At 44.7% G+C, this 27,663-nt stretch overlaps 1 protein-coding gene across 7 annotated transcripts in view; it reads right to left on the bottom strand.

The window, feature by feature from the left end:
* Nucleotides 1–923: 923 nt before the first annotated feature.
* LOC115347096 (S-adenosyl-L-methionine-dependent tRNA 4-demethylwyosine synthase TYW1-like) overlaps nucleotides 924–27,663 on the bottom strand; it is a 119,395-nt gene continuing 92,655 nt past the window's right edge. For all 7 annotated transcript variants that reach the window (XM_030028063.2, XM_030028061.2, XM_030028062.2 and 4 more), the window contains 2 exons: nucleotides 17,236–17,403; nucleotides 924–4,643 (listed from right to left, as the gene is read on the bottom strand). In XM_030028063.2, the coding sequence (XP_029883923.1) occupies nucleotides 4,422–4,643; nucleotides 17,236–17,403 (390 nt within the window). In that variant the 3' untranslated portion in view covers nucleotides 924–4,421. The remainder of the gene's footprint in view (nucleotides 4,644–17,235; nucleotides 17,404–27,663) is intronic.

Genomic DNA, 27,663 nt, shown 5'->3' with positions numbered 1-27,663 from the left:
AGACATCTCAGCTGCCAATCCCCATGGGGATGCCACAGCACTGGCCTCAGTGCAGGTCACCCACCTTGTCCCTCTCCACTGTCCTCTCCACCAAGTCCCAGCGGTGGTGGCCCCGTCAGCCCCATCTTCAGGGCTGCAAACCAGCCACCAGCACCCACTCATGACAGACTTGCCCCAGAGCCCTGGAGTACAATGGGGGGGATCAGGGAGAAGGATGGAGGGACCATGGGGACACAGGGAGGATCAGGGAGAAGGATGGAGGGACCATGGGGACACAGGGAGGATCAGGGAGAGGCCGCTTACAGCACCAACAAATTATTTCAACTGAGCCAAATGGTCCATGGAGAAGCACTGTGTAACGGATTCAGCAGCAATTTTTGTGTCCCAAGGGGGGCTGGGAGAAGAAATAGTGCTAGTGCCACAGCACAAAGAAAACACACAGACAAAGTTTTCTTTAGGGCTCCCCCAGGATTTCTAAGCGAAGGCATTGTCAGGGTTTTATGGAGCATTTTACATGAAGTGCTAATCACCATGGCAGCCGTTGAAGGCAGCAGCCCCAGGGCTCCTCCAGTATGGGGGCCACATCTCCCAGGGCAGCACCGGCTGCTACCAGGGCTCACCATGGATGAGCAAGGGACTGGGGTGAACACTGGTGATTTATGGCTGCTTTGTCTGTCAGGGAGGTGGGTGCAGGATGGAGGTGTCTGGCCCAGGAAAGAATAGGTGCAGAGGGGAATCGAGGGGAATATGGTGGGTTATGGTGGACACCAAACATGCCAGCCCAAAACTCCAGCTGCACCCACATGCAACTGATGCTCCAGGGTTAACAAGAGAGTCCCACAAAAATGCCTCATGTCTTGCCTGAGCGGCTAATGACCTCAGTTAACCTGACCCACAGGAGGCTGGTAATGAGGATGCAGTGAAACACTTACAGACCTTTATTTCTTATGGCATGAAGAACTTCCCTTCCCTAGGACTTGGCTACAGGAAGGTGCCCCCATCCTCCACATTTACAAGAGGTCACACAGAGGAACAAGGATGACAGTAATCCCACAGCTGATCAGGAAACAGGGAAGACCACTACCTAAACAACACATCTAGTGGTTTGGGAGATGCCCTGGGACAACTGCCAGGGCTGGCAGATGTGAGCCAGATCTTCCAAGAGTTTTGCAGAGCAGAACTGGTGGCTGGAGAGGTCTCTGCACCTCCTAAACATCTGTGTTCACATAGCTGCATCTCACCCCCGATGTTTTTACTGAAACTGCATTAGTTCTGCAAAATAAGCCCAGAACGCAACAGTTTTTAACTAAAATGTGGTCAAACACTGGGAATTTCTGAGAAGTCACCTTTTCCACACAGCATCCCTCCCATCAGAAACAGGAGTCAGAGAACAGGTGTCACTAGTAAATGTATTTTTTTTCCTGTTAACAGCTTCAAATCTTTTGGCATGTAGCACCTGGGCTTTCCTCTGCTGCTAACCCCTCTGCTTCACCCCAAAGCCCAGATGGGAGTTAAATGGTGTCAAACATGACTGAGAGAACAGGGGAGCAACTGAGCAGAGGATGGGATTGCCCCTGGTGAAGCCACGGTGGGAACACAACAAATCCTTCTCCACAAGGGGAAAGGAGAGCATCCTTTCTCTAGCCAGGTACTTAAGGAAACCAAATCCCTATTTTGAAAATATGGTCAGGAAAGGAAGAAAAAAGTCATTTTGGAGACCTTGGTTGAAGACAGGTGCCCACTGCTGAACCAAACACAACAAGATCCTCACCCAGAGCTTTCAATGCCCTTAATGAATCCATGTCTTTCCTCCACCGTTCACTGAACAACAGAAAGTATCACTAAGAACATAAAAAAACATTTTCTGGTGGAAGAAGGCAACAAACAGGAGCCCTCCCAGCTGAGCTGGGTACTCGCCAGCTCCCATATATGGGCTGTAAAGGATGAAGCACATAGAGACGTCTTAGCTAGGAAGCAGCACTAGCAGCCCAGATCAGATCTCACCATGACCATGTCCTGGCTCATCCCAACGACAGCTTTTGAGATCAGCCATGACACATGAGGCCTAGGCATAGCGTCTCACCAGCCTGGCTGGGACACTTGGTACACTGAGCTCAGCCTCCAGCCAGATGCAATCACGCAGTGTGGACACCTTGGGGTTGAGAGTCCCACAGCTGGACTTCGGTGATGCAATGCACACAAAGCAGTAACGTTACCGTGCCAGGTTTCTGTTGTAGGAAGATGGCCAGATGACTTGAAAATGTCCTGTCCCTCCCCAGGGCTTGCTGGTGCCACCTGTGTCCTGCTTGGCATTGGCCTGAGGAAGCATGGTAACTTCTCACCACCCCCAACCTCCATTCAGCACTTTGGGGAGGGGAGCCGGGTGACTGACCCATTAGAGCAGCCTCCCATCAGCCACGCCCTCTCCATCATCCATGGACACAGATGCCCTCCCTTCCACTCCACATGCTATTAAGAAAGAGAGAAGATAGAAAGCACAAATGTTGCAGAGTATCTCCTTAAAATCCCTTTAGCATCCCCTCTTTACAAAGTCTTGTACAGCAGTGACACACCAAAGGTGCTCTAGGGAAAATTACTTTATTTTCTTTCTTCTTTAAAAACACTTTTTACAGCTTAAGAAATATGATTCTTTTAAAAAGAAATAAAATCACAATCTCAGGAACGCTCACCATCTACAGCGCCGTGGGTGCTGGGAATTGCAGGCTTATGGACCTCACCTTTAAGGTGGGAGCACTGTGAACACCTCTGATCTGTGCTCCTGGAGTTCAACAGGAAAACAAAACCACTTAAGCATGATTGAGTTTTCTTCTCTCCACCAGCTGACACCTCTGGGTCTAAATTAAAGCTATTTCTGCAGCTGGTTCAATCGGCCTCCTCTGCTGAATGGCTTGAGCTGGAGCAGGTCAAGCCACAATGCAGCAGATGGAGGAAACTGAGGAGCCTCACTGCCCTCCAACACCGCAGCCCATTCACCCCAAAAGGCTGGCTGGGAACATGGAGGGAAGAAGGGAGGAGAGCGGCCAGCACTGCCCCGTGCCTTGGGGGCTGCCAAAGGGTGGAAGCCATCAGCAGATGCATGGGAGGCTAGCCGGGAAGCGGTAGCATTGTAGCCTAGTTCAGACATTTGGCAACTGAAGGCACAGCCAGACATCAGGGGTCTGCCCTGGGTGTTTGCAGACTGATCCTTTGCAAGTCATCGGGGACTGCAGTCAACACAGATGTTGCATAAACAGAAAGGGAAAGGTCATTGGCATGTGAAACTGGGGATTTTCCCCCAACAGAAAACAACCCACCCTCCTCTCATTTAAATGCAGTTTTCCAGCCAGACTGCAGTACATCCAGAGTGCCAGGCATAGCCCAGGGTCTCTGAGAGCAATGCCCAGGGACACATCACTGGGCCTCACACCTAGATGTCTCCTCTCCAAACTAAAAGACTTGGTTTCTTGACACAAGAGATCTCAACCAGATTCAGTTTTCATTTACATCGGATTACTGCCTCCAGCCAAACCAGCAGCACCACTGTTGACTTGCCTGGGTGGAGCGAAGGAAGCCATCCACTGACACCCAAGCCTGCTGGCTCCCCACAGCACATCCTTACCATCAGCAGGACACTGGACACACACAGCAGGAGCCTAACAGGACTTTGAAGAATAATGTATGTTGTTTTGGGCTGCTGGGGGAGTGGGATAAAACTACTCGGAAAATATTCATTGCCAAACCCCTGAAGCTGGAAGATATTTGGAGAGATACTAGAAGTTGTATATACCAGATGATATTAATAGGGGTGCTGTTACTTACACCATTCCCAAGCTTCAGCTTCTTGGGGATGGGACAGGGTCTTTATAGGAATTGGCACCAGTGTTTAAAATACATAAATCTTTGTTACTGGCTGTACAATGATACTTCCAGCAGGGCTCAGGCTTTTAGATCCAGATCCATCTGCAGTCCCACCTGCACAGATCCAACCAGCCTGTGGCGTTGAAATCCCCTTGGCACTTACGGATGCAGAATGTTTTGCTGCTGAGTTGCGTGCCAGCACGTGCCAGGCTCTCCTCGCAGCAGGGCACAGAATTCAAATGAATGCTACTCCTCCACATCCAACTCCAAACACTCTCTGCTATGGAGACCGCAGCTACTGCCTCTCTCATCATGCTGCCAGAGACAATAAATTGCTAGCATGCACCATTTGTGATTTATCTTGAGCTGGAGAGCATTATAAATATTTTCACCCAATAAGCCCTAAGAAGAGGAAAGGGTTAAATGAAGGCTTTACCCTCCTTCTCAATATAAAAATCAGAAAAATCTAGGTGAATAGATTAAAAAAATCAGTGTTAGACTAGAAATGGAGAACAAAAGTCAGCAGCCAGCCAGCCCACAGTTAGGCGAGCCCCAACCTAACCTCAGCACCCAGAGATGTCTCTCGCTTTGTTCTTCCGCTGGTATCTTACATCCAAGGGATCGAATCCCCTTTCTCTGGACCCAAACAGCGCCCAGCAAGGAGTTCTCGCTGCATAATCGGCCGCTGTGAAAGTCTTGGACCTGCTGCTCCTCTCGTGCTCTCGCACCAGCTCCTGGAAGCGGTCATAGTCGATCCATGTCCACCACTCGCCATTGATCTTGAACTGGAAGGAAAAGAAACATGTTGCTGAGCCAGGGAGCAACGAGGAGTACCAAATACCACTTTTATGCTAAGATAAGCTGAATGCATATTAAATTGGTTACCCAGCTATAGTCTTTTTTAATTTTATAGCCACATTAAGGTTCAGGGTAAAGATGTCCAGAAGCTAATGTAGAGTAACTGCTTTAATAGAAAAAAAGAAATTCAGGTGAACAAATACCCAGAACTTACTGTTTATGAGCCATATTGCATCCATGGAGTTTGACAACACACAGAGATACAGGATGGCTTGTTTTTCTTACAGCTGTAGTCATTTAGTGCTGTCTACCAGCAGATAATCTCCATGAGGGTTTGACTGTTGGGTGCTTTGCCAGACCCTTCAAAGTACCAGATCCTATCACCACTTCAGCCCCACTTTGCCAGGAGGAACACTTCCACGGTACATCCCAAATCATTTCCAGGCATGTCTGCACTTCCCAGGTGTCACTTATACCTGAAAGACCTTGGTTTGGGGAACTGGAAGAGTGCAGGAGGAAATGTGTAAATTGGAGAGCAATGCCCAGGCACCCCTTGATGAAGGGACCTTTCCAAGGTCAACCAAAGTCCCTGTTCAGAGCATGTGACACTGACTCCAGGGCAGCCACAGCCTGGCAAAATGGTACGGGAGCAACACCAAAGCCATGTGCTGTGGTGACTGGGATGGATTTGGGTGATTCTTGAAAGGGACAAGAGGGCTGTGTTTGGGAACGGGGGAAGATAAAAAGGTTAAATGACACGAATCCTCCTTCCATGTGAGAATTTTAAGAATTGCTTATTTTGACAAGCTGAAGCTGCATTTGTTTAGCAGACCTGCTCTGCTAATTTAGCAACAGCCTTGACTGAATCCTCAATTAGGATTTATCTGAACTAAGAGCTTATTATGCACTTCATCAAAAAAAACCCCAAAACACCCACAAAAAACCCCCCAAAGGAGGCAATACAGACTGACTCCCTGTTTTTTTCAAAAACCTGATGGCTATGCATTTAAAATGGCACTTGACTCTCTGCCCAAGAGCTAAAAGCTTTTTTGGTTGGAAAAACTGCTGACACACAAAATTCTGCAATCAAACATTGCTAGCACTAATCTATTGCTGCCTGCTTAATTACAGCGAATTCTTGCAGGAGTCATCCTCCACACAGAGTGGAGATGTGAGACTGCAGAGTCATAACAGCAGTGAACAAGTCTCACCGTAAATAAACTTGCCCAGTGCTCACTCTTCATACACTAAGATGGAGGCCATGTTTCACCAAGGCAACACGTCCTTTCCAGTGTGCACGTCTCCAAGCAAAGCAATAGCAGAGGAGACAACGTATCACCTGTAAAGCAGCAGGTCCCAAACAGGATCCAGGCTTCCCTCCCAATGTGCGTGGAGGTGCTAGGTGACAAGTTCACACCATGCGTAAGACTCCCTGCTCCCCCCAAATTTGATTCACTAACACTCAGCAAATTCTCATACAAATTAAGGGGAAAAAAACCCCCAACCCACAGGATCCAGCAAACCCTTTAACACACATGGCACATGGGAGACTTGTTTAGCACATGAGCTGTTGAGCCTGTTCCCACCATGGATATGGGTATGCAGCTCTCCTAACATGTCAGATGGGTCCCTAGATAGCCTTAAGGCCAACTAAGAGAAACCTAGCACAAAGAACAAAGAAGCTGACATGACTTGAATTCAACTGAATAGGTAATTTGGTAAAGCCCGTTTCCTTGAAAATCAACAGGGATGCTCTAATGTCAGGATGGAAGAGGGAGCTTGCAACAAGCCGTTAACCCTGTGGTCAAGAGTGGCTCAGCAAAAGCACCAAAGCCACAGGATATACTGGTGCCACCCAGACCAGCTGAAATGAGGGTATGGACTACAGCCACCAACCCCGACCCAAACACTGGTGTAGATATTTGCCTTTCCAGAATCGCAAAGCTAGAAACTGCATGAAAACAGCGTACTATTACCTGTAGGAGATAGTGAGAACTATTTCTAGACTACTTCTAGAAGAAGCCCCACTCAGACCATTGCTGTGTCAAGGCAGTCAATGGTGATGCAGCCGCACTCACAACCAGTTTAATTGGCAACGGTTAGGTAAAAACCCACCATCCTATGAATGGGCTGGCATCAGTGCTGGTGCTTTCATCATCCACAGCAGCTTCAATATCAGTATAACACTGTCACTGCCCAGCCAAGGGCAGAAGCAGTCCCATACAAGGATAAGAGTTTGACGTGACTTTCTAGGACAGTCAGATGGTTTCTCTCTTTTTAGAGGCAAACTATTCCCCCCACCCTACCCCCATATCATGCCATGGCTGCATCTCACCACATCAGCTGCTGTTCCATGGAGTTAGTGACCTTTGATGAGGCTAGTGGCAGAAGGAAATAAAACCGAAGATCTCCCAACACCAGTCCCCAAAAGTCCGCATCACTCAGAGTTGGGCAGCAAAGCTTTCAGAGGCCACCGGAGGAAGTGTGCAGTGGAGCAAGCAAGGACGCAGCTGGCCCGAACGCAGCATGCGCAGACCTGCCGGCTTTTGGGCTGTGCTCCTGAGCAAGGTGGGATGCTGCAAGGTGGCTTGGTGAGTGGCAGGAAGGGACCTCTACCCTCTCCCCTCTCCTCCCCTCATTGCTCACTCCCCTTAGCATAAAGCACTACTATCCTGGGGATAAAACTGCTCCCTTGAGGGATAAAACACTCCAGGCCTGCATAAACCACGTGCATTGCTCTGCATCCTGAACTTTGGCTACATCACCAAAGTGAGATTTTAAGCTATTTAATTTTGACTCCATCTGAACATGCAGCTCCTGACACAACAGAGCTATTAAGGTTGGGAGTCACCTGCTGGAGACTAAGGTGACAATAACATTCCCACTAGAACAACTAACTGAAGGCTGCCTGGGATTCATTACAAAAGCAGATTAAATAATATTAAGTATTTTTACTGCTGCAATAGCACGGCTATAAAACATGAAGAAATAGGAGCAATCCTTTAAATGTGTCATGGAAAGCAATTACTTCTGCTGAGGAATAAAAAACTGACAAACATGGGGTGGAGGAGAACAGCCTCAATTGCCTACAAGATTTACAGATTGGATTTTAACAATTTTGTGATTATTCCATAGATAACAAAAGATTTAAGAATCAAAATAGTTTCACAACATCCATATAACAGGTGAGCCAATGCTAAACATCGGTGTTATTTCAGACTAATGTGGTCAGGTTTTTTATTGAATTTTTCACTACCTGGTTAAGTCTTTTAAGGTGATAATTATGTCGACAAAAGACAAATGGCTGAAACTCTTCCCTCGTGGTTTTTTTTAAGCTAGCATCATTAAAAAAAAAAAAGTAATAAAGCTCCTTCAGTTGGCTCTGAAGCCAGGCTGTGTTGTCTGGAAAGGCAAACTCACTCTCCTCCCTGAGGCCTTTGCTCGACCAGCGAGATGACATGGGAGCCAGTGCACACCTTCCCCTCGGAGCTTGTGCTCTCGGGGTCCCCCAGCTCTGGTCCCCAAGCTCCAGTCCCATGGTCCCACCACCGATTGCTTCCTACAGACATGGCACCAGTGCACAGCAATGCAAAACCTGCCTGATTTCTGCAGATTATACAGCCAGGGCAAGGAGTACTGGCCTGAGCTGGCATTAATGTTGGGAAAACAAGAGGCAAAGGAAATGAGGGGAAACTCATAATGACCTTTAAGCCCAGAAAAGCAGATCTAGGCATGATGCTGGACACCACTGGGGATGTGTGTCAAGGAGTTACACACCTCTGCCAGGAATGGCATGGCTGGACCCAGGGGAGCCATAGGACAATGGTGCAAGAGGACGGAGCTACCTGGCTGGGGTTGTTTTGTCCATGGACACGGCCAGTCCCTCAAACAGTCTATAGCAAAACTAATATATATACTGCAAAGACAATCAGGAGCCAGGACTGAAATGGAGAGCCAAGTTACCTGGGAGCATCAAGAGAGCATGGCTAACATCTCCCTTTTCTCTTATAACTCACACAAGAGTGGATATGAAGAGGAAATTTCTTTAAATTATCTTCTGCAGTAGGTTTACAGCTACTCTGGCTGCAGAGAGAAGCTTCTTGCCACAGAAACCCATCAACATTCGTGAAGGAGAAGAGCTACACTACATATTTCTTTTCTTATCAACATATTTGCATAAGCAATTTTGGGGGAGTAAAAATGTATGCATATATCGAGGACAATATAGTAGTACAATTTACTACATTCCTCCAGACATGCATAATTGCCAAGAAATAAACACAGGGTTTATATGAAGGGATAAAATAGAGAAGAGAGGCAGAGATGGTGACACATGAAACGCTAACACTGAAAAATGGAAGTCAGCCAAAAATCAGTTAGTTTGTCCTAACAAGGATAATGTTATATTTTCTTCACAGAAAAACACACTGAAAAGAGGAGGCTCCTCTTCATCCATTCATTCTGGTCTTTCTCTAAAAAAAAAAAAAAAAAAAAAAAAAAAATTCAGGAAAGAACTAAATAGTATGGGCTACATAAGAGAATAAAGCAGAGCAGTGGGTCAAAGCCTGCTGCAGCTCCTTGCAGACCTCATCCTCACAGAGCAAACCCTGGGTTGGAAGGACAGAGTCCGTCCCCAATGAGGAGAAGACCTATGGGAAACCTTTCTCTGATGAGCTGTGTTGCAATGCAACATCCCTGAAGAGCAGAGGAAAGACTAGAAAGATAAAGCCGAGCTTTGGGTCTTGCAACAGCTACTCTTTAACTACTTGAGGACACACAGATTTAGTAGTTCAACAAATGGATTCTTCCCCAGACAGATGCACAGGGTTTAACGGTTAGATACAGCAGTTTTATGCGTAGTTTTAAAGACCACACACACAAAAAAAATCAATCAGGGTAAGCAGGAAAAAACAGCAGGTGCTTCAGTTGCAGGGAGGCACAGAAACTGGGGTAGCATCAGACATGAGGACAAGGAGAGCCCACTGCTCCTCTGATGGCTTTTCTAGTTATATTTTAAGACCTGGCTTTGCAAATGTTTCCACAGACACTTATTTTGGTTTGCACATAGCATAAGACTTTAAAGGAGCATTTTGCAAAAGCAAGTCTCAGCAACTCAGCTTTTATAAGGCCAACAGGTCTGATGCTTCCCGGTCCACACTTTTATGTCCCATCCCACAAAACAAATTAAACCCAACTGCCAGTTCTGCTCTTAGACATTCAGAAATTATTAAGCCTTCTCCCTGCCTGAGTGTTAAAATCCCACCCAAGCAACAAAAGCTGACAGCTCATGCAGGGGCTCTGTGCTGCTGGGGTGCCTCACTCCCTATCTCCTCTCCCCACAGAGTGGCTGGATGCAGCACCGTCTGCACAGCCCCTTCCCGGCTGCCACCCGCAAACCAACTCCCAAGTGCCAACGGCAACGCTGCTGCCTGTGGCTTTGGAGACCCAGGGCTGCAAGATGCATTCAGTGTTGCAGGCAGGAAGTTGCTTTAAAAAAAACACCCCCCCCCCCCCCCAAAACCCCACAAAGAAACCCCCCAAAACCAAAACCCCAAAAGAACAACAAAATAATTTTGTGTGCAAAGACTTTAAGGGAAGTAATGCATTCAGAACCTGCAAACATTACAGCCCCTACACTGCCTGAGCATTTAAACACACAGAGGGATTTAAAAAAAAAAAACCAAACCAAAACACTACTACATTCCATTTATATTCTTTCCTGAGAAGAAAACTTATCTTTGAATTATCTTTGGAGAAGCAGTCAGGATATCCTCAGTCTCTTTTTCATTGGCTTTCCTTGAAATACTTTCTTTGCTGAGCTTAAATATATTCTTTTGCTATTAAGGAAAAGCATTGTTCTGGGGAGATGGAGTGTGGCTTTGCACACAGGTCTTAAGCAGATTTATTTTTAATTCCATGCTTACATATCTATGGTCCTGAAACTCAAAAACTTGTTTTCAAGTATCCATCCAGTCTCCTGCCAGCTGTGCAGACTGTGTATCTCAGGTCGGGTGAGCTCACAGCCCACAGGGTCACTGAGGACCCCTCATCCCGCAAAGGCACACTCCAGGGCTTATATTAAGAGTATTTTGAGAAAAAAAAAACGTAGTAGAAACACTCCTCTCCCAGCTGCTGCCAGGGGCTCTAAGAAGAACTCAGCAGCATCAAAACACTGAAAGTTTCATCAAGCTGCAGTGATACATGTGAATATTTGAATTAAAAAAAAAAAAATCCATCCCAGCTACTTTTTACGCTGGCCACACTGGCCATATGGCAGGGCAGGAGTTAACACCCATCATCCCTTTTATTTCCTCTTACGTTTTCATTGTCACCAAAACGACCAGGGGACACTTACAGAGCCCAGGTCTGCTGCAGCGTATCGGTCCTAAAGAAACAGCACAAAGCTTGCACAGAATTGCTCTGTGAACCACATCCACACATTTGGTGGGGTAATGTACACATCTGGATTTTCTATAATGGACAGACAGAAGTCTCATGAACTGTCTCAATGGTGCAGCAGGGCTCTTGCAGGCTCCAGGAATTTAAATACCACAGCCACCAAGGCTGTGTGTGAAGCCAGGATGGGCAGGTTCATCCCACTCTCACCATGGCTGACTTGCCAGTCTTTACCTTTATGAAAAAAAAAAAAAAATAAAAAAAAAAAAATCACATCTTCCTGCTCACTTCACCTCCCCAGGTCACTTGGCTTAGAAGCATTTAAGACAGCTGGTACCTGAAACAGGAGATGTCCGAGTAGAGAGTAATGCCATGTCAAATGTGTTACTTGGGAATTAGCTACCACTCCAGATTTGCAATGCAGCAGCTTTCAGTTACTGGTTTTCTATTGTGGTCTCCACCATCAGCCACTTCTCTGGGCCAACATCAAAAAGGCAGCTGGAAAAGTGATCTTGATGGCTCCAATCCTGAGCTCCTTAATTTAAATCTGAAGACAGCCCATCATTGCAATAAACAAAACAGCTTTTACATTTTCACACAGGCTATTATTAAACAGATCATATATAATGGGAGTGCAAAGCACTTACATTACACAACTGCTATGACTATTTTTGTCACCTGCCAGTACAAAGCTCTCCAAGTCAAACAAATAATTCAATGAATTATTACACACAGTTTCTCACCTAATTAAGGCTCATCATCATTTAAGGCTCCCTTTGTTCGACACTGGGAGTGACTGAATTGGAGTCACTCAGGAAAAGAAGAAAAAATATTGTAGATAAATTAATCTTAACAGGGTCAAATTGCTTCTTAAAGAGCTAAAAACCTTTTCTTTTTAATTACCAATTGTAACCTCAGGCTTTAGGGGGAAGAAATTAAGATTAAGCTGGTTATATAAGTTACAAATGCCTGCAATAGAAGGTAATAACCAATCCAACAGGCATGCAGAGGCAAAAGTCAAACTACATCCCATGTCCATGGGGCTAAATGAAAATCTGCACATGGACACCAAGCCCCGGGAATAACTGAGCTTTAAACCCCTCAGCAACTTTGCAGACAGTATCTATGAACAGTTAACAGCATAAATTTCAGATGGAAACAAAATGTAGCTTTGTAGTTATACATTCAGTGACTTAAGTGCTTATTAGCAATCAGACACGTTAAAGTAGATGAAACGCCTTCCAATACTAGCAACTAGAATGCCTGGAAATGGGATTTGCTATTGTGTTTTCCAAGAGAGTGAAACAAAAAGGTGACACCAAACCATCGCTGACCCGACCTGTGCACTGCTGGGCAGGCACCATCCCTTGCCAGCACTGTATGGCCCTACACCTGTGGGACCATTCCTTTGCAACTCGTTAGCTTCTATTTATTACATCTAATCTCGTGTGAGTTATTCTAAAGAAAAGATTCAATATTGCAGATTTTTTTTCTCTTAATCCCTACTCACTGCAGAGCAGAACATCTCATCTGCCAATTAAACCAGCGCTACATCCAGACAGTTTTAATTCTGATGGATGAAAAACGGATTACTTTAGCACAACTATGATCTTCTTTTAATAACTAACAGATCAAGCACAGCAGAGCCACCTTCCTATTTGGAAGGAGACAACGGAAAGAAAAAACCTTCTGGAAACATAACATTTCATACTCACGCCTGCACTAAGGCTGTTCTTTGGCTACTAAGGTACCTTGTCTTCAGCTGGGGAGGAACCCCATTCCCTGCATCTGCTGCAGACACTGGGATGTTGCACCCATTTGGTGACCTTCTGACACGAAGCAGCAACCCAAGTTTGTTTTTTCCCTTTCACTGTAATGCTGTCACAGGTATGGGGTAACTGATGGGTGAGCAGGCAGTGAACATGACCTAAATTCTGGATCTGGGATGCTGGATTGCAAGGACAGCTTACACTCTCCAAATGATTTGCAAGGCAGGAAGGAAACAAAATGTGATGGACTATTTTTCTCTAATATAACCCTTGTTTAGTTGATCTGCAGCTGGTAGTTAAGTGCTTCCTTTTCCTCCCTAAATATAGATGAAACGCTCAGCATGGAACAACTTCAGAGCCTTTCACCCAACCTCTCGAGCCTTCTGCAAGTGCAGCCAGGACACACGTGAAGCCTTCACATCCCATCCAAGCCCCCCACAGTACAGACATGGGTGGTGCTGGAAAATCCAGTAGGAAGGAAAAGGCCGATTCCCTCTTTGCTAGGAAGATTTCTTGGTTGATGGAGAGTAATGAGCACCTTTGGCCAAGCTACTATCTCTCCCCAACTCATTTCAGTTGAAACTACCCACAACACCTGCCTTGGAGGTATCCTGTGTATCCTCAGTACTGCATTTTGGTTATGGGAAATGAAATGATTACAGGGACCTTCCTAAAAGCACCTGCCTTGGGTTATTTTGTGGATGGCAGGCTCACCCTGCTGCGCTGGAGAACACAATGCTAACCCAGATCATGTCCACCAGCGAAATAATCCAACTGGTGAGCCAAGGGAGGTCCGGGGCACAGGACTGTATCCACACCATGAGGGAACATCTGGATCCAGGGTATGGACTCGGATCTGCTTGTGGAAGTCAGGTGTATCCGTTTATTAAGGCAAAAATGGATGACGACAGCCACTTTTCTGAGCTCACCAGCCATTCATTTCACCCTGTTAACTGAGACCTCCAAAGAGAGCAAAAAGGGACAGGATTTCAGGACTATTCCCTGTGCCATGCATGGCTAATTGACACAGAAATCAATCCCAGCATCACAGGAAAGAGGCAGGGATGCTCACACCTACTCGCAGATCTAAGGACCAGACTGAGCAGCAGCACACGATACAAATTGCACTAACGAGAAACTCACGGCTGTAAAGCAACAGGGAGAATGTGGCTGGAAAACAAGCCGCTTGCAAAAGCGAGGTAGATATTTAAATGAACATAATAGGACATAATTGGCAGGCAAGTATTTCGACACAATGGAGTGGGTGGTAAACACAGGCAAAAAGCAAATTCGACAAAGCGGGGCAGAGGGTTTTATTCTAGAAATTACCAAGATGCTAACTTTCATTCAAAAAATTCTTTTCTGCAAGACAGCTGCAGCACATTCCCCCTTCTTAGGCGCTTGTTATGGTAGTCTCAAGGATACGTTTCTTGTTACAACCCAGGCAAAGCAGCTGCCTAAGGTCTCTCTCTGGAAAAGGTTACTTGAATTAACTGTTAAATTATAAAGTTGCTGCTGTCTCAATATCTCAGCCAATTAGTTCAAAAGTGCTGTAATAAATTAGATTTTTTTGTACCATGGTGTTTATAGGATTTGCTACAAAGCAAATGTAATTACTCAAGAATTTAGCACTACTGCTAAAGAAGAGAATCACAGAAGATGGAGCCAAAACACACCAGGCACCTCTCAAGGAGAGATGGAAACCAGCATGCAGGGGGGGAGCAAAAAGCTGGGAGAAGGATGCAGAAAAGACAGGGAAGAAGAGCTCTCCCACCCGTAGGAGCCCAGACCAAGCCAAGGGAGGGCTGCACTCAACCCTGGTTGTCTTTGCTTGTCCTTCAGGCTCAAGCAGCTGATACCCAGTTGGCCCCCAAATAGTGGAAATACCAGTAACTAATGGTTTTTCAGGTCACTGTGAGCAGAGTGCAGGTGTTCTCTGTGTTATTTTTTTAGGGCTCTGTTTTAGGGAAACAAACATTTTGCTGTAAGGCTTAAGTTTATGAGACTTAAGCTGTCCTTGGACAGTGCAGGAGTGCCATATTCAAAGCTCTCTGAGGTTAAGTGGGATACATCTCACTTCCTGAGACCTATTGAGTCCTGAAGGCTTTTACAAGTGCCTCACCTGTAACTGCAGAAAGACACTCAGACACCAGCAACGCACTTCTGGTCAGCAGGAAAAAAAAAAAGGGGTGTGTGTGTGTGGGAAAAGACCTAAAAGCCCAAGATTTTTAAGACACTGAGGTACCCCCAAAATGCAACAGCTCCTATCTGTATTGCCTCTTGATTTCCCGAGAAAAGAAAATAATACCAGACATACAAACTGCAATTTCCTCTACCTAAAATCCCTTTTTCTACCTAAATCCCTGGCCTTAAGAGCCTAAATCCTAAACTATTATTCATCAAGTAAGCAGGTGCCCATCAATGATTCTCCATAAATCAAGGAGCAGAGGCCACAAGCAAGATGCATTATTTCTCTGACATTTCCAGACTCTTTCATACAGGCTGGTATTACAATATTGGCATTTAAAATTATTAATGTGAGCATGGTTTGAACACCTCAAAACTCAGACCTAGCAGGACACAGTGAAATAAATCACATTTCCTAATGATTTTTATTACCATCTTCCTGCAACTCCGTAACTTTTTAAAGATACCTTTGATTTTGCAATTACTCACTACAGTTTGATTGTTCCCAGAGTAGAGGTTTTCTTGAAATAATATACACTGACAAATTTTATTCTCCACTGGAGCCTGAAATTCAGAATTAAACATAATAGAAATAAATTTATTTTTTATTAGTTCTTTTAGTACTGAGTATAGATTGTTTCCAAAAGACGCCCTCTTCTAATGGCTTTAGAAAGCAAAGCAGCTGTTGAATTCCTCCTGGGCCAGTATCAATCTATTCTTGTTACTAATGGTGTTACTTACATTATGCATCAATAAGTTAGGTGGCAATCTGTTTCCTTTCTTTCTCTGGGCCCTTCACCTTAGAACAGAAAAGAATTTTTTGCATTCAAGGATTTGCTCACACACCGTTACCAGTGGCAACAACCAAGACTGAGACTGTAAATAAAGCAACTTTAAGGTGAGTTAAAACAAAAATAATGCCAGGTATCCCATTTTTCTCTGCTTCTTTACAGCTGTTCCCATAAAACAGCACATCGCAAAAGCAAGCAACAGTTTTGTAACTGTACCGTTTTCAACAACGAGATTCTAATCCTTTTAAAACACTAATTTTAAACAATTTGAATCTTTTGCAAGTGGTGATTTTAACCAGTTATTTCTTTTGCATACTGTGGATAACCTCACATGGAAAGCCCTACACGACCACTCACTAAAAGCAGCTCCCATTTAAGCGAGGGATGCGAGAGCATCCGTGACTTCAGCAAACAACTGAAGAATATACAAAGAGTAAAATCATCATAATTAGCATAAGTAGCTGCTCCATCAGTTGCCTAGCTAGCACATTATTATACATTTTTACTATCTTTCTATTAAGCATTTCTGGAGCTCAGAAAGCCAAATTGTACTTGATATCTTTCATATCCTGCATCCTTCAAAATTATTTTTTTTTTTTTGGCATTTCACTTGTATTTCAAATCCTGTTGATGCTATTTATGAAGAGATCCAAGTTTCAAACAAACCATTTTATACACACACAGGCTGCTAAGACATGCTTGGCCTGCGAAAGTACTCCAGTAGCATAAGGGATGCTGGACTGGTGTCAGAAAGCAGCACCACTACCTCTTCTCCATCATTAGGATGGAGAACACGTATAATTGTTCTAGCTGCTTCATTTGCCCTGCAAAACAGTTTTGCAGAAAGGCAGCTCCAGTCTTAAAAGGAAAGAATTCTCTGTTAACATTCACATAATGTCTTTTACAAAAATTATTTCTCCAAAGGAAGAAAAATACATTATTTCAACTCTGGATGAAATGAAGGAGGTCTACAATTCTGGTAGGTATCACAAAGATCCAAGAGAGGAAAAACACAGCCCTAACCTATTCTGGTGTAGCTTCCTTACTGAGCTGTATATACCACTGAAAACCATCATGACAGAACAGAAACAAGACAAACCAGCTGACCCACATCAACAAGATTTGTTCTTGCCTTTCTCAAAATGCAGAGTGTGACAAAGCACACAACATATCGCACTGCACTCCTCCTGGAGCCGTTAAATGCTTCTTCCCTGGATTGCCACGGTACTGCTGTGAGTTATCACAACTGGCTGCAACCTGCAGTGGCTTCAGTAACTATTCCACAGCCCTCTCTGCAATATATGCTATGCATTTTGCCCCCCCCCCCCCAAAGTATCCAGCTAACTCTAGAGAGAAAATGTGTTGGAACAAGGTTAATTGTGCAACACTTCCAAGGAGAAGATACGGTGCTTGGTATTACACTCTGGCAGTCTCACCTTTTTGTGAGCTATCAGGAGACAGTTTGAGTGTTCGTGCTCACATGCGATTTCATAATCGGGGATGAGGTCGGCCAGCTCCTGGACGAAGCGCACCACCTCCTCGTGCCAGGGGACGTTGGCCATGGTGAGGTTGCTGGCTGAGCTTTCACCGCAGTACGTCACACCCTGAGAAGAAACATGGAAACTGTCACTGTCAGCTTAACCCTTCACAAGTTCAGGGCAGTGCCAGCACATCAGCTGCAGCAAACCCTGAAAACAGTCTGTTTTGTCCCTGCTTCACAGTGTATCTTATGGAAAGGTAACAAACTTGGAGATGGCATCAGAAATTAGTCTCTCTCTCAGTGGCACATCACCAAACCGCTGTGTGCCCAAGCTTCCCCAGCAGTAAAACACAGGTTAGTCTTTATCCTAGAAAGTAGCTTTAAAAGCATTCAAATGAAGGACGCTCATGCTCCTCAGCTACCAAGGTCACTTCGAGAAGGTCACTTGGTTTTGAAACACAACATGCCTGGAAGAAAGTCTCGCAGACAACCAATGCAACAAGTCAGTGTGACACTTCTAGAGATAACTGTCCTATGTGCCACAGAGGTAAGGACCTCTCCCCTTCCAAGCCAAAGCTGTGGTTTCTACCACTGTCCTCTAGTATCCATGCAAATCTCGTTCCAGCCCCTTGTAAAGCCATCCTCCCTAATCGTGCCCAGGGAAGCTCCCCCAGCTGTACAGTGCTGGCTCTCCCTGCTTCCAGCTGTTCAATTTAATTACAAGAGAATTAAACCTGCCTATTTTAGATGTAGACAATTGCTGTAACTGCCCCAGATCAAAACCATTTTCGCAATCAAGATGAAAAGACACTCCCTGCACTCTGAAACCCATTTTCTCTCTTCCCGGTGGTGCCCATGCAATGAGACCCAGGTAACCACAACCTGGGGCTCTACGAATACCTACATTGGAGATTTTGAGTAAAACACTCAGTTGTGTTCACATGATTGTTTGGATCTTGAGATCTCAAGGTTCTTCCCAACCACTAGTCATTTTATAGAAAAAAATCAAGATAATCCCAGTTTTGGTGTAAGAAATGGGCATTTGTAAAGCATTATGCATCCATGCACAGATGGGCTGGGCAGAGTCCCACCAGGCAGCGGTGCCCAGACAGAGATGTGGCTCATTAGGAGAAAGGTGTAGATGCAGATGCTAGCAGGGTAGCAGCAGCTTGAGCCCAGAGAAACAGCAGATTTCTTTTAAACACCTTTCCTTCCAAAGAAAAGGGGGGGGAGGGTTGGAATATCTGCAAGAGTGCAAATCATCCTTCTCTTCTGTGCATGCACTAAGTGTATGATTCTTGAGAGCACGAAGAGCAAAAACACTAAAACAAATTAAATAGTGCAAAAGTAGAACAAAGCAGAGGATGTCTGTTAACCTTGAGGTCTTCCGAAGACAAGTGCTAATTTGGGGTTCAAACCAGAGGGATGGAATGGGCTTTAAAGGTGGAGAAATGGTGAATTTGCATAGTCCAGTGCCATATCACCCATTCCCTTATCTAAGACCTTTGCTAAACTGGAAGAAACTCCATGGGGATGAAAGCTTCTTCACTGGGAGCAAAAACAGAGTTCCCCCAGAAAAAAAACAGGGCTTTCCTTCTGTCCCTCTGCTCAACTAAGCTGGTTTTCTGCAGTAGCCAAGCACCTAATGATCCTTAATGAAGCCAACAAGTCAACACCTCTGGGAGGGACATGCTCTCACTCTCATTTTACAGCCTGGAAAAAAGTGAAACAAAGTGTTGCACGGGGACATGGGGGAAGCCATCAGGGAGGAATGATGGCTGCCCTAGACAGCATCATGGCACTGCTGAAACCTCATCTTCCTAATCCAGCCTGCTTTGCCCTGGTCTGCTCCTCTCCATGGCAGCACTGCTCCTCCAACTTCCAGTTAGGATAAGACTTACAAAACCGTAAGAAAATTTCAAGGCTAGAGGAATGTGCTGCTCTTTGTTGTTCATTCACTCCTTGGGAGGCAGAAGTACTCCAGTCGCTCAGCAATGAGCTCACTGTTTCAAGGCGACCACAGCACAGACCACGAGAGCTGGTTTGCGACTGGCTCTGCTGCTACCTCCAGCGATTCAAGGTTCCACCAAGACCCTCAACACCAGCATTAAAGGATGAATGCAAAGCCTCATGTGGCCAAGTGCTTCCAGAAACCAGACGGAGAACACTGCTCAAACTCCTCTATCTAGCTGAAGAAACACAAGTCACCGGTTTCCAAGATTATTCTTTAATTCCCTGGCTTGGTATCAGCAGCTCTGTTCGCATGGAGGTCTGCAGGCTGCTCAATGAGTGCCTGCTGGGGGTGGGGTGGTGGTGGTAGAATTTTAAGGAAGATATTGAGTATGTTCCTCACTGCTTTTCCCCCCAGACCTCACCTACAGGAAAGACAGCTACAGTGACTGCCAGGTACCAAGTGCTCCAGACCCTTGTTTAAAATAAAAATAAATTAAGAAAAAATAGAGACCGGGGGCACTTGTCCAAACTGCTCAATATCCTCCCTGGGTATCGAGGGCCATGAGCTAGATACAAAAATAACATCAGCACAGTAAAGCCAACACAAACACAGTCAGTAAACACACAGATTATTTTTCAGGACTGAGTACACAAACAAACATCCAAAAATATAAAGGCATTTGTAAAAATTCCCTCCAGCTCATCTTACTCTTACTATCTTTTGCTTAAATTAATTCAATAAATAGTGTGAACTGTTTGGAAAAAAGTCCACCTCTGCCTGCGCCTCCTGCACACATAGAGGGACAGTGAAAATCCAGGCTTGAGCTGGTGCTGTAGAGAAATTCTTATTGTTTACTGATGAGTAGAACTGACTCGATGACATTAAAAAGCAGCTTGTGTTGTTTTGGTCAAAGGCCACCTGAACAATTGAGGAATTTCTATAATCCTACCACTCCACAAAGAGTCCGTGCTGCTTTGTGAAATGCTGAGAGCTGAAGTAATTGCCTCAGAGCGAACGTCCACAGGAAACCTTGAGGGATTTTTTTTATAAGATTGATTTGCACTGATTGCGGATCTCCCACCTGTTGCTGTCTGCCAGCCGAAAGGCCAGCACCATCGCTCATGCACCTCCAAAGCCCCCATCGCTCCTGATCTCCCCTGACTTGGCAGAAGTAAAGGTCATGCAGTGCTGGCACGTTGTACCTGCACCCAAAAAAAAAAAAAAAAAAAAAAATGTCCATGGGGTGGGAAGTACCAAGCACAATGAGCATCTCTTGGGCAGAGCACAGAGAAGTTTCCCACCACACATCGGTCTGCAAAGCTCTGCAGCTCACTAGTGTGAACAGGCAGGAGCATGATCTTTGGGGAGACAGCTTTTCTGATAATTTTCTGGAAGCACACTCAAAACTAGTCACTAATTTAGAAGTGGTATTGTTCAAAAGACACCTTCATCTCAGATTTAATTGTATTAAGTCAGCAGAGATTGTGGGTTCTTGCTCCAGCTCTCTTGCCAACCACCAGATACAGCAAACAAACTGAAGGAGGGCACATTGGAGTGGAACGTGTTCCTGCTGTGCCCTACACAAAGCCAAGACACAAGCACTGCTCATTTGGGTGATTTACTTGCAACAGAAGCTGAGGTTCTCTGGGTCACTGCAATACCCACCCCCTGCAGCAGCCAGCTCCATGCCCTGCAACAATCACTGGTCAGTGAATGCAACCCCTCAAGTTCTCCTATACCCCACTCCACCCACCTTCAGCCTCATCATTTTGAGATCAGCTGCTCTTAATTTGGAGATTTGATCACTTGAACCTCCTGAATTACTGATTTAGTCTTATTCACTACTGCCTTGCTCCGTCTTTAATTTAGTAAAATTCTCATAAATTAGCCAGCAGTATGTGGCTTGCTGAGATGTATTTTTGCTTATTTCTTCCTTTCCAGATAAAATTAATTAAAGCCTCATGTAACTGGTTTAACCTGTGGTATCACAACACAAGTCACAAGCCCACCCCACCCAAAAGGGCAAACTCACACAAGAAATAGCTTTTCTTCTAGACAAAAGCCCAACTCCTCTGTACCTCTGTAGGTGGTTTCATCACCTTTGCTCTTTGGCTGAGCTATTTTATTCCAATCACAAAATCCCATCAAGTACCGGTCTTTAAAACAGAGTACACAAAATTTTATGGATGATTATGTTATGCATTCTCATGTTTTTCCTCTGTGAAGAACACTTCTACTGCTTTTTTAAGTGGCATTTGCATCCACACTATATTTACAGCACCTGGTCCCAGCTGACACTGCACTCCCAAGACCTAATTCACGTACATTAAAGCTGAACATGTCATGTTCAGCAATAAACAGAGACAGATCCTTTGCAAACACTTAAAATTAGAGCAAGGTGAACCACACAGTGCTTAAATAGGGCTACAAAAGACACAGACTCCTGCTAATTAGAAACTGTACAAGTTTTGGAAGCAATTACTTTCTCACTGGTAAATTTATGAGGGATCTCCTCTATTAATCTGCCCAAGCAAAGGGTATTAGAGCCATGCACCGTAACTCAGAGCCAGCGTGGAAACAGGTTGACGGTGCACAACCGCAGACAAGTCAGGGGAGTGTTAAAAAGGGAAGTACATTAATTTTTTTAGCCCGGCTCTGAAAGTCTGAAAAAGACTTTAAACGTTCTTATATTACAGCAGCCAGCCACGCAAATAATAGGATACGTATCTCCAAAGTTCAGCTGTATAGATGCAGCTCCATATAGCAATATTTTCCCTGCATTCATTATACAGATTATGATTTGAGCAGCATGAAAAATGTATAACTACAGAGGGGTAAAATTCTTAGGAAGCTACAACATGACTCATTCTTTTAATAAACTTCAAAGATATCATTTGCAAGCAAAGAGAGCACAGAGGCAAATGGAATAACTAAGTGCTCGGATGGCTGATTAACTCACAAGCACAAATCAATGAAAATCAGCTTAGTAGCACACCGAATGAAAGCACATCAGCTTTCAACTTCCCCAACTTCTTAAAACTTGAGTTAATTAACAGTGCTGATACCACTTTAAAAGTGTGAACAGTTGATTAGGGCGGTCATGTTATATTTTTCAGTAATACATGAAGACAGTTATTAAGACATCAAGTATTAAAAAAGGAAACCATTCTATTGTACACCCTAAGCTCTTACACCAACTTCCCTGCAGTGGCAACATCAACGATGCTGCCTCTTAATTAGTCTTTAATAAGGGTGCTTTTAGCATCCTAATCATGCCACATAGCTTTGGCCAAATACCTTGAAATGCAGAAGCCTTTTGAAAAGCATCTCAGCTATTCTTCGTTATGCCAGTACAAATCCAGAGCAACTGTGCTGGGCGTGCTCTGGATTTCTGTGCTGCTGTAACAGAGCCGAGGGTGCACAATTGTACTTAAGCAACGCCTTGTGCTAAGATGATTATTGCTGCAGCAAGAAGCACAAGAAGCACATTTCTTCCACTGCGATCTGGCTCCTTGCCGGAGATCTCAACAGCCAGCAATCATTTTAATCCATGCAGCTACGAAGGAAAGATCACGAGGGAACTAAATATGACAAGCACTTTGCTTCTCAACTTTGAAACTCCAGGCTTCCCAACTTAATTACTGAACAAGAGAATTTTCTTAACTCCTAGCCCACAAATTAGAAATTTGTTTAATTGAGGCTCGCGTGAATTAACAGAAGAACAAAGCGTCAGCCAAGCTGCTGAGTGACAGAGCCACTGTTTAAAAACTGGGGCAGCCCTGACCCACGACAAATATAAAAAGCCTCAAATGACATGTTGATAGATTGCACTCTCTGCAATAAAAATGCTTATGATCCGAGCATCGGCATTGTCCAAATTATATACACAAGCTCTCATGCACGTCTGCTCCTTGGTGGAGCGCATTCAGGCTCATTGGTTGTTTTTAATAATAGCTTTCAAGTTGATTTAACAAAGGACATTGGTTTATTTGTGTCAGTTAAATTTGAAAAGTGGGAATGGAAATAGTTAGTTATGCAGCATAACCCCAATATTTAACACCAGCTCTCCAGATGCACTACATGTATGGCTATATGCAGATCGATGCTATAGCGGTCCATAAATCTTCAGCAACTCCCTTGAAGTCAAAGGAACTTCTCCTGTAAAAGCCAAACTCTGAAATGCTGGACGCAGCCTTTCATTCCAGCTCTTCAAAATGAACCATATAGATATTGAGAGAGAAATAGCCACTGTTAAATCACTCACTTCTCTCCTCCTTAGGCCCTGTTAAAGAGAGATTGCACAGAGGAAAGCAGAAGGAGTAGAAAGACTCAGACTGGAAGGCAGGAGGTGAATTTTCAGCCAGTGACCTGCTTTGCTATGACCCACTCCTACCCTGCATCAGTTTCCCCAGCTGCAAAACACAGTACATAGTGCTAGCCCTTCTTCTCCTGCAAGCAAGCACTCAGAGCCATGGACAGAAATTTATTATTACAGACTGTTAGTTGAGCACAGCAGCACTGGGCCATCACACACAACCAGTCTCTATATGCTCTTTATTTTCTTCAGCTTCCCTTGGTCATATATATCTAAAACTCTCACAAGCTAATGCAATTTCCAAGCCCTGTGCTTCCTACTTATTTTGGATACTAACTTTTATTGAAACACAGAAAATAGCTGAGAACAACCCATTTTAGCTTGGATTTTCATCAGGCTTACATTTGCACCCAAGCACAGTGCTGGACTGCAAAAATTCCTCCTCAATTTCAGAAATGTATTTGTATCAAACCACAGGCTTGGACTAAAGATGGACTTTTCAATGAAACTGTGTGGCAGTGTCACCCGAAAATTCAAAATTTAGTCATTCACCTATGTTTGCAGTGAAACTTGTTATCAAGTCTTACTATGTACTCACAGCATGAAAAAAACCACTGATGTCAAGGCGAATTCCTCAGACACATCTATTAGTAACTTGTAACCTTTAGCTGGATCAACAGAAATAACAAGCTGGGTCCCTGCCTCTGTCACCCACAGATGCTAATAAGGAAAGGAGCAGCTTTCACAGCAAGAGGCTGCTCAGGACCCACCTGGAGGTAGCTTTCCACAGCAGTCCAGGGCAACTGGGATTTATCCAGCAGAGTCACACACCTCAGGTGCCCAACCACCCTGCAGCTCTCCAGCATGACAGTGAGGTGGTGCAGCCCCAGGCACAGCCCCGGGCAGCCCTGCCACTGCCTACCCAGCCACCTTGGACCATCCATGCCTCTTGTCTTGTCCTTGGACCCATGACTCACAGTTGAGAGGACATTAAGTGGTCAGTGTTTTTTTTTCAGGCGTGGAAATTATACATTGTTTGGATTTATTTCATAGCAGGCACCAGCACAGGAGATTTTTTTACCTCACCTTCTCTTCATCTAAATGTAGACTGGAATGGTAGCAAGACTCTGAATAGCTTTTTGACAAGTGGGGGCAATTGCCTCTGCTGCATGCAATTAAAAACTCATTAAAGCAGAGCTCATTTTCCTCATTATTTTAAGCACTTATATAATCTTTACTGTTAAAATGACAAGACTGAGTAGACTGGGACAGATACTTCCCTCTGGTCTTTCTTTTCAGACATTTACCCGGTCATTTTAATTCCGTACCAAAGCCTCAGATACCAAAAGCAGGAGCTGCAGTCCCAGAACGTCGACCTTAGCTCCACCAGACACCAAGCCCATCCACCAGTACGAGCTCAGCGCAAGCATGCTGCACTGGAGCTGCAGAAAAATCATCAGGGACAAGCGCCTTCAAGTAGCTGAAAACTGATTTCATGAAGGCTTGAGGAAATTCTGTGCAGTGCCATGACTCTCATCTCTGCTCTGCCCAAGTCCCACCCTCAGACAACACCATGATATGAACAGCCCTCGAAAAAAGGACAAGCCAGGCTTTTTTTTTTTCTTTTCCCCTTAAATTAAAACAGATGGAGAGCTCTGCTCAGGCAGGCAGCAAAGGCTGCAAGATGAAGCTTCACTTTAGCAAATACAAACCGCTTCCCTAGGGATGTCATTTCACCTGCAGCTCTGACCAGAGCAACCGGATCTCCCACACCATTGCAGAAGTAGCTCTGAAATCAAAAGCCGTGTTTGCAAGGTTGAGCACTTGACATGCACGCTTGAGCACCTGATGTACACGCTTGCATACGCACAACCTTAAAGCTATTGACAGTGCAGAGAGGATGCGTGGACACAACCACAATTAAACATGCAAGTGTGCCCAGCTGCTCCGTGATCTGTCTGCAACGACCAAAGGTCCAGACTGAGTTTCTGTGCGCTTATTTGGCCTTACACTAACATGACCCTGCAGCACACTCCACTCACACATTTGAATGAGTTCTTTATGACCCATTTACATTTCATATGAAAATCCTTTTTCCCCTTTAAGAAGGAATATAAATGGCAAAATACTGCATGTCAACACAAGCCTCTGGATGTTAAAACAAAAAGAGGGTAACATTGCAAAAAGATGAGTTGCACGTTCTAGATCTTAAATATAACAATCAACTTTGCACAGCTATGACAGTGACATTATGGCATTAAAACAGACTAAGGCAATAAATAAAATTTATGCGTATTTAATAACGACATGACTGATTCTTCCTTTACTTGGGTTTTACACAAGGGTAATCAAGGCTAATTTCTATTGGCTTAAATAAGAGAATAGGGTCCCACAGAGTTACACTGCTGTAAGATACTCATGTAAATGAGAACAAGTATTAAGCCCTGCAAGAATCTAAATCTCTATCCACTCCACTCCATGAGCCTCTCCGGAGCAACAGTGGATTAGCTACATTCATTTTAAATGAACGTCATTTATCTCAAGTATTTAAGCAGGAAATCCCACTGAGATGAGCCTTATTTTCTGGCAGATGCTTTGCAGTATCTTGTAATATTTTTTTGTTTATTTTCTTTGAGCAGGACCTGGCCTTTGCCTTTTTAACCTATCACACTGGGGTTTTGGAAAAAAAAACCCCCAAAAAACGCTAAGCCCTATCCACATGCCAAATAGGTTCTTCAATACGCTTCATCCTCAAAGGAACAAAAGAAATTACTTTTAATAAAAAATATCAAGCCTTTTGGGGAAAATTCCCAGGTCACAAACACTGTGTGAACACCACAACTGCTGGGCCTGGACTAAAGGCCAGTTACACACTGGCAGGAGTTTTTGTCCAAGTGCAGATCAATACATAGAACACATGAAAGGGAATACCGACAGCAATAATGAGTGCTAAATTTGAACACACCTCAACCCTACCTGTCTTCCTTTGGGTCAGAATTTAACTCCTGACTTTATGCACTATTGCATCAAGCATCACTTTGAATGCTGTGGGATTATATCTATGTGATCACTCTGCTTACATACACTTTGCCTGCACAATTGCAAACTCACAGGCTTTGCGGGGGTACCCCTCTTCTGCTCTTCTCCTTTGCTGAGAAGGAGATCCGCTCACCTTTTATTCCAGAGCAGTCAAACATCTCAGGGACAGAGACCCCAGCTTTTTGCTTCACCCCACAGGTGTACAGGCAGAAGCAACAAAGCACCTTGAAGCATTCTCAACCCCAGTTTGCTCAACAGCACAGCTGAGGTGCCTCTGAAACCACTGCAGCAGCCATCTGCACCAGTGATCCTGCCACAAGAGAAGGCAGATCTCATGGGCATTGGACAAGAGCTTTGCAAGCCAGGATTAAAGATGATCAGATGAAAACAAGTTGCCTGCAGAGCACACAGCTAAATGCAAAGGAGGATAACCTACTAATTTATAGTTAGGCCAGACCACAGGGTAAGGGTCTGAGTGCAGGCACAGCAGAAACACGAACATCTCCAGCAGGGCAGGGGGCACACCACCCCACCAGCAATCAATCAACACTTCAGAGAAGGACAGCCAAGTAAAGAAGCCATCCTTAAGATGACATCCCCTCTGTCAGCCTCTCCAGTTGGTACTTGGCTGGACTCTCTCACTACCCCGCAGCAACACAACTCATTGTTCATTAGCTACTCCAAAACGTGTCACTTACTCCCTCTGGTCAAGAAAAGGGAAAAATTGGTTCCATGCTTGAGGTGAGAAACTATGTAATCCCCTCCCATTTCAAAGTCACAGAGACTGTGCAGCAAGAAAGCCATTGCACCTCCCTACCGAGCCAAATCTTCCGCGCTTTAGAAACACCGCTGTTTAGTGGGAACTGGCAGAGAAACTATGTGAAACAAATAAGGCCACTGACTTGGGCTAATACTATATTTAGTGTGAGCTACTTCCCCCCTGCAGAGCGCCAAACGCCCACCTTTTGGAACATTACTCTTGCTCCAAAGAGGCAAGGAAGAAATGCAACTGTGTTAAAAAAATCCTTGCTCTCACATAACAACATCCCATATAAAAATCTGCAAGCAAGACCTTT

Source organism: Aquila chrysaetos, chromosome 10 (genome assembly GCF_900496995.4).
Source record: "Aquila chrysaetos chrysaetos chromosome 10, bAquChr1.4, whole genome shotgun sequence".
Taxonomy (NCBI): domain Eukaryota; kingdom Metazoa; phylum Chordata; class Aves; order Accipitriformes; family Accipitridae; genus Aquila; species Aquila chrysaetos.
This window is presented reverse-complemented; position numbering and strand designations above follow the sequence as displayed.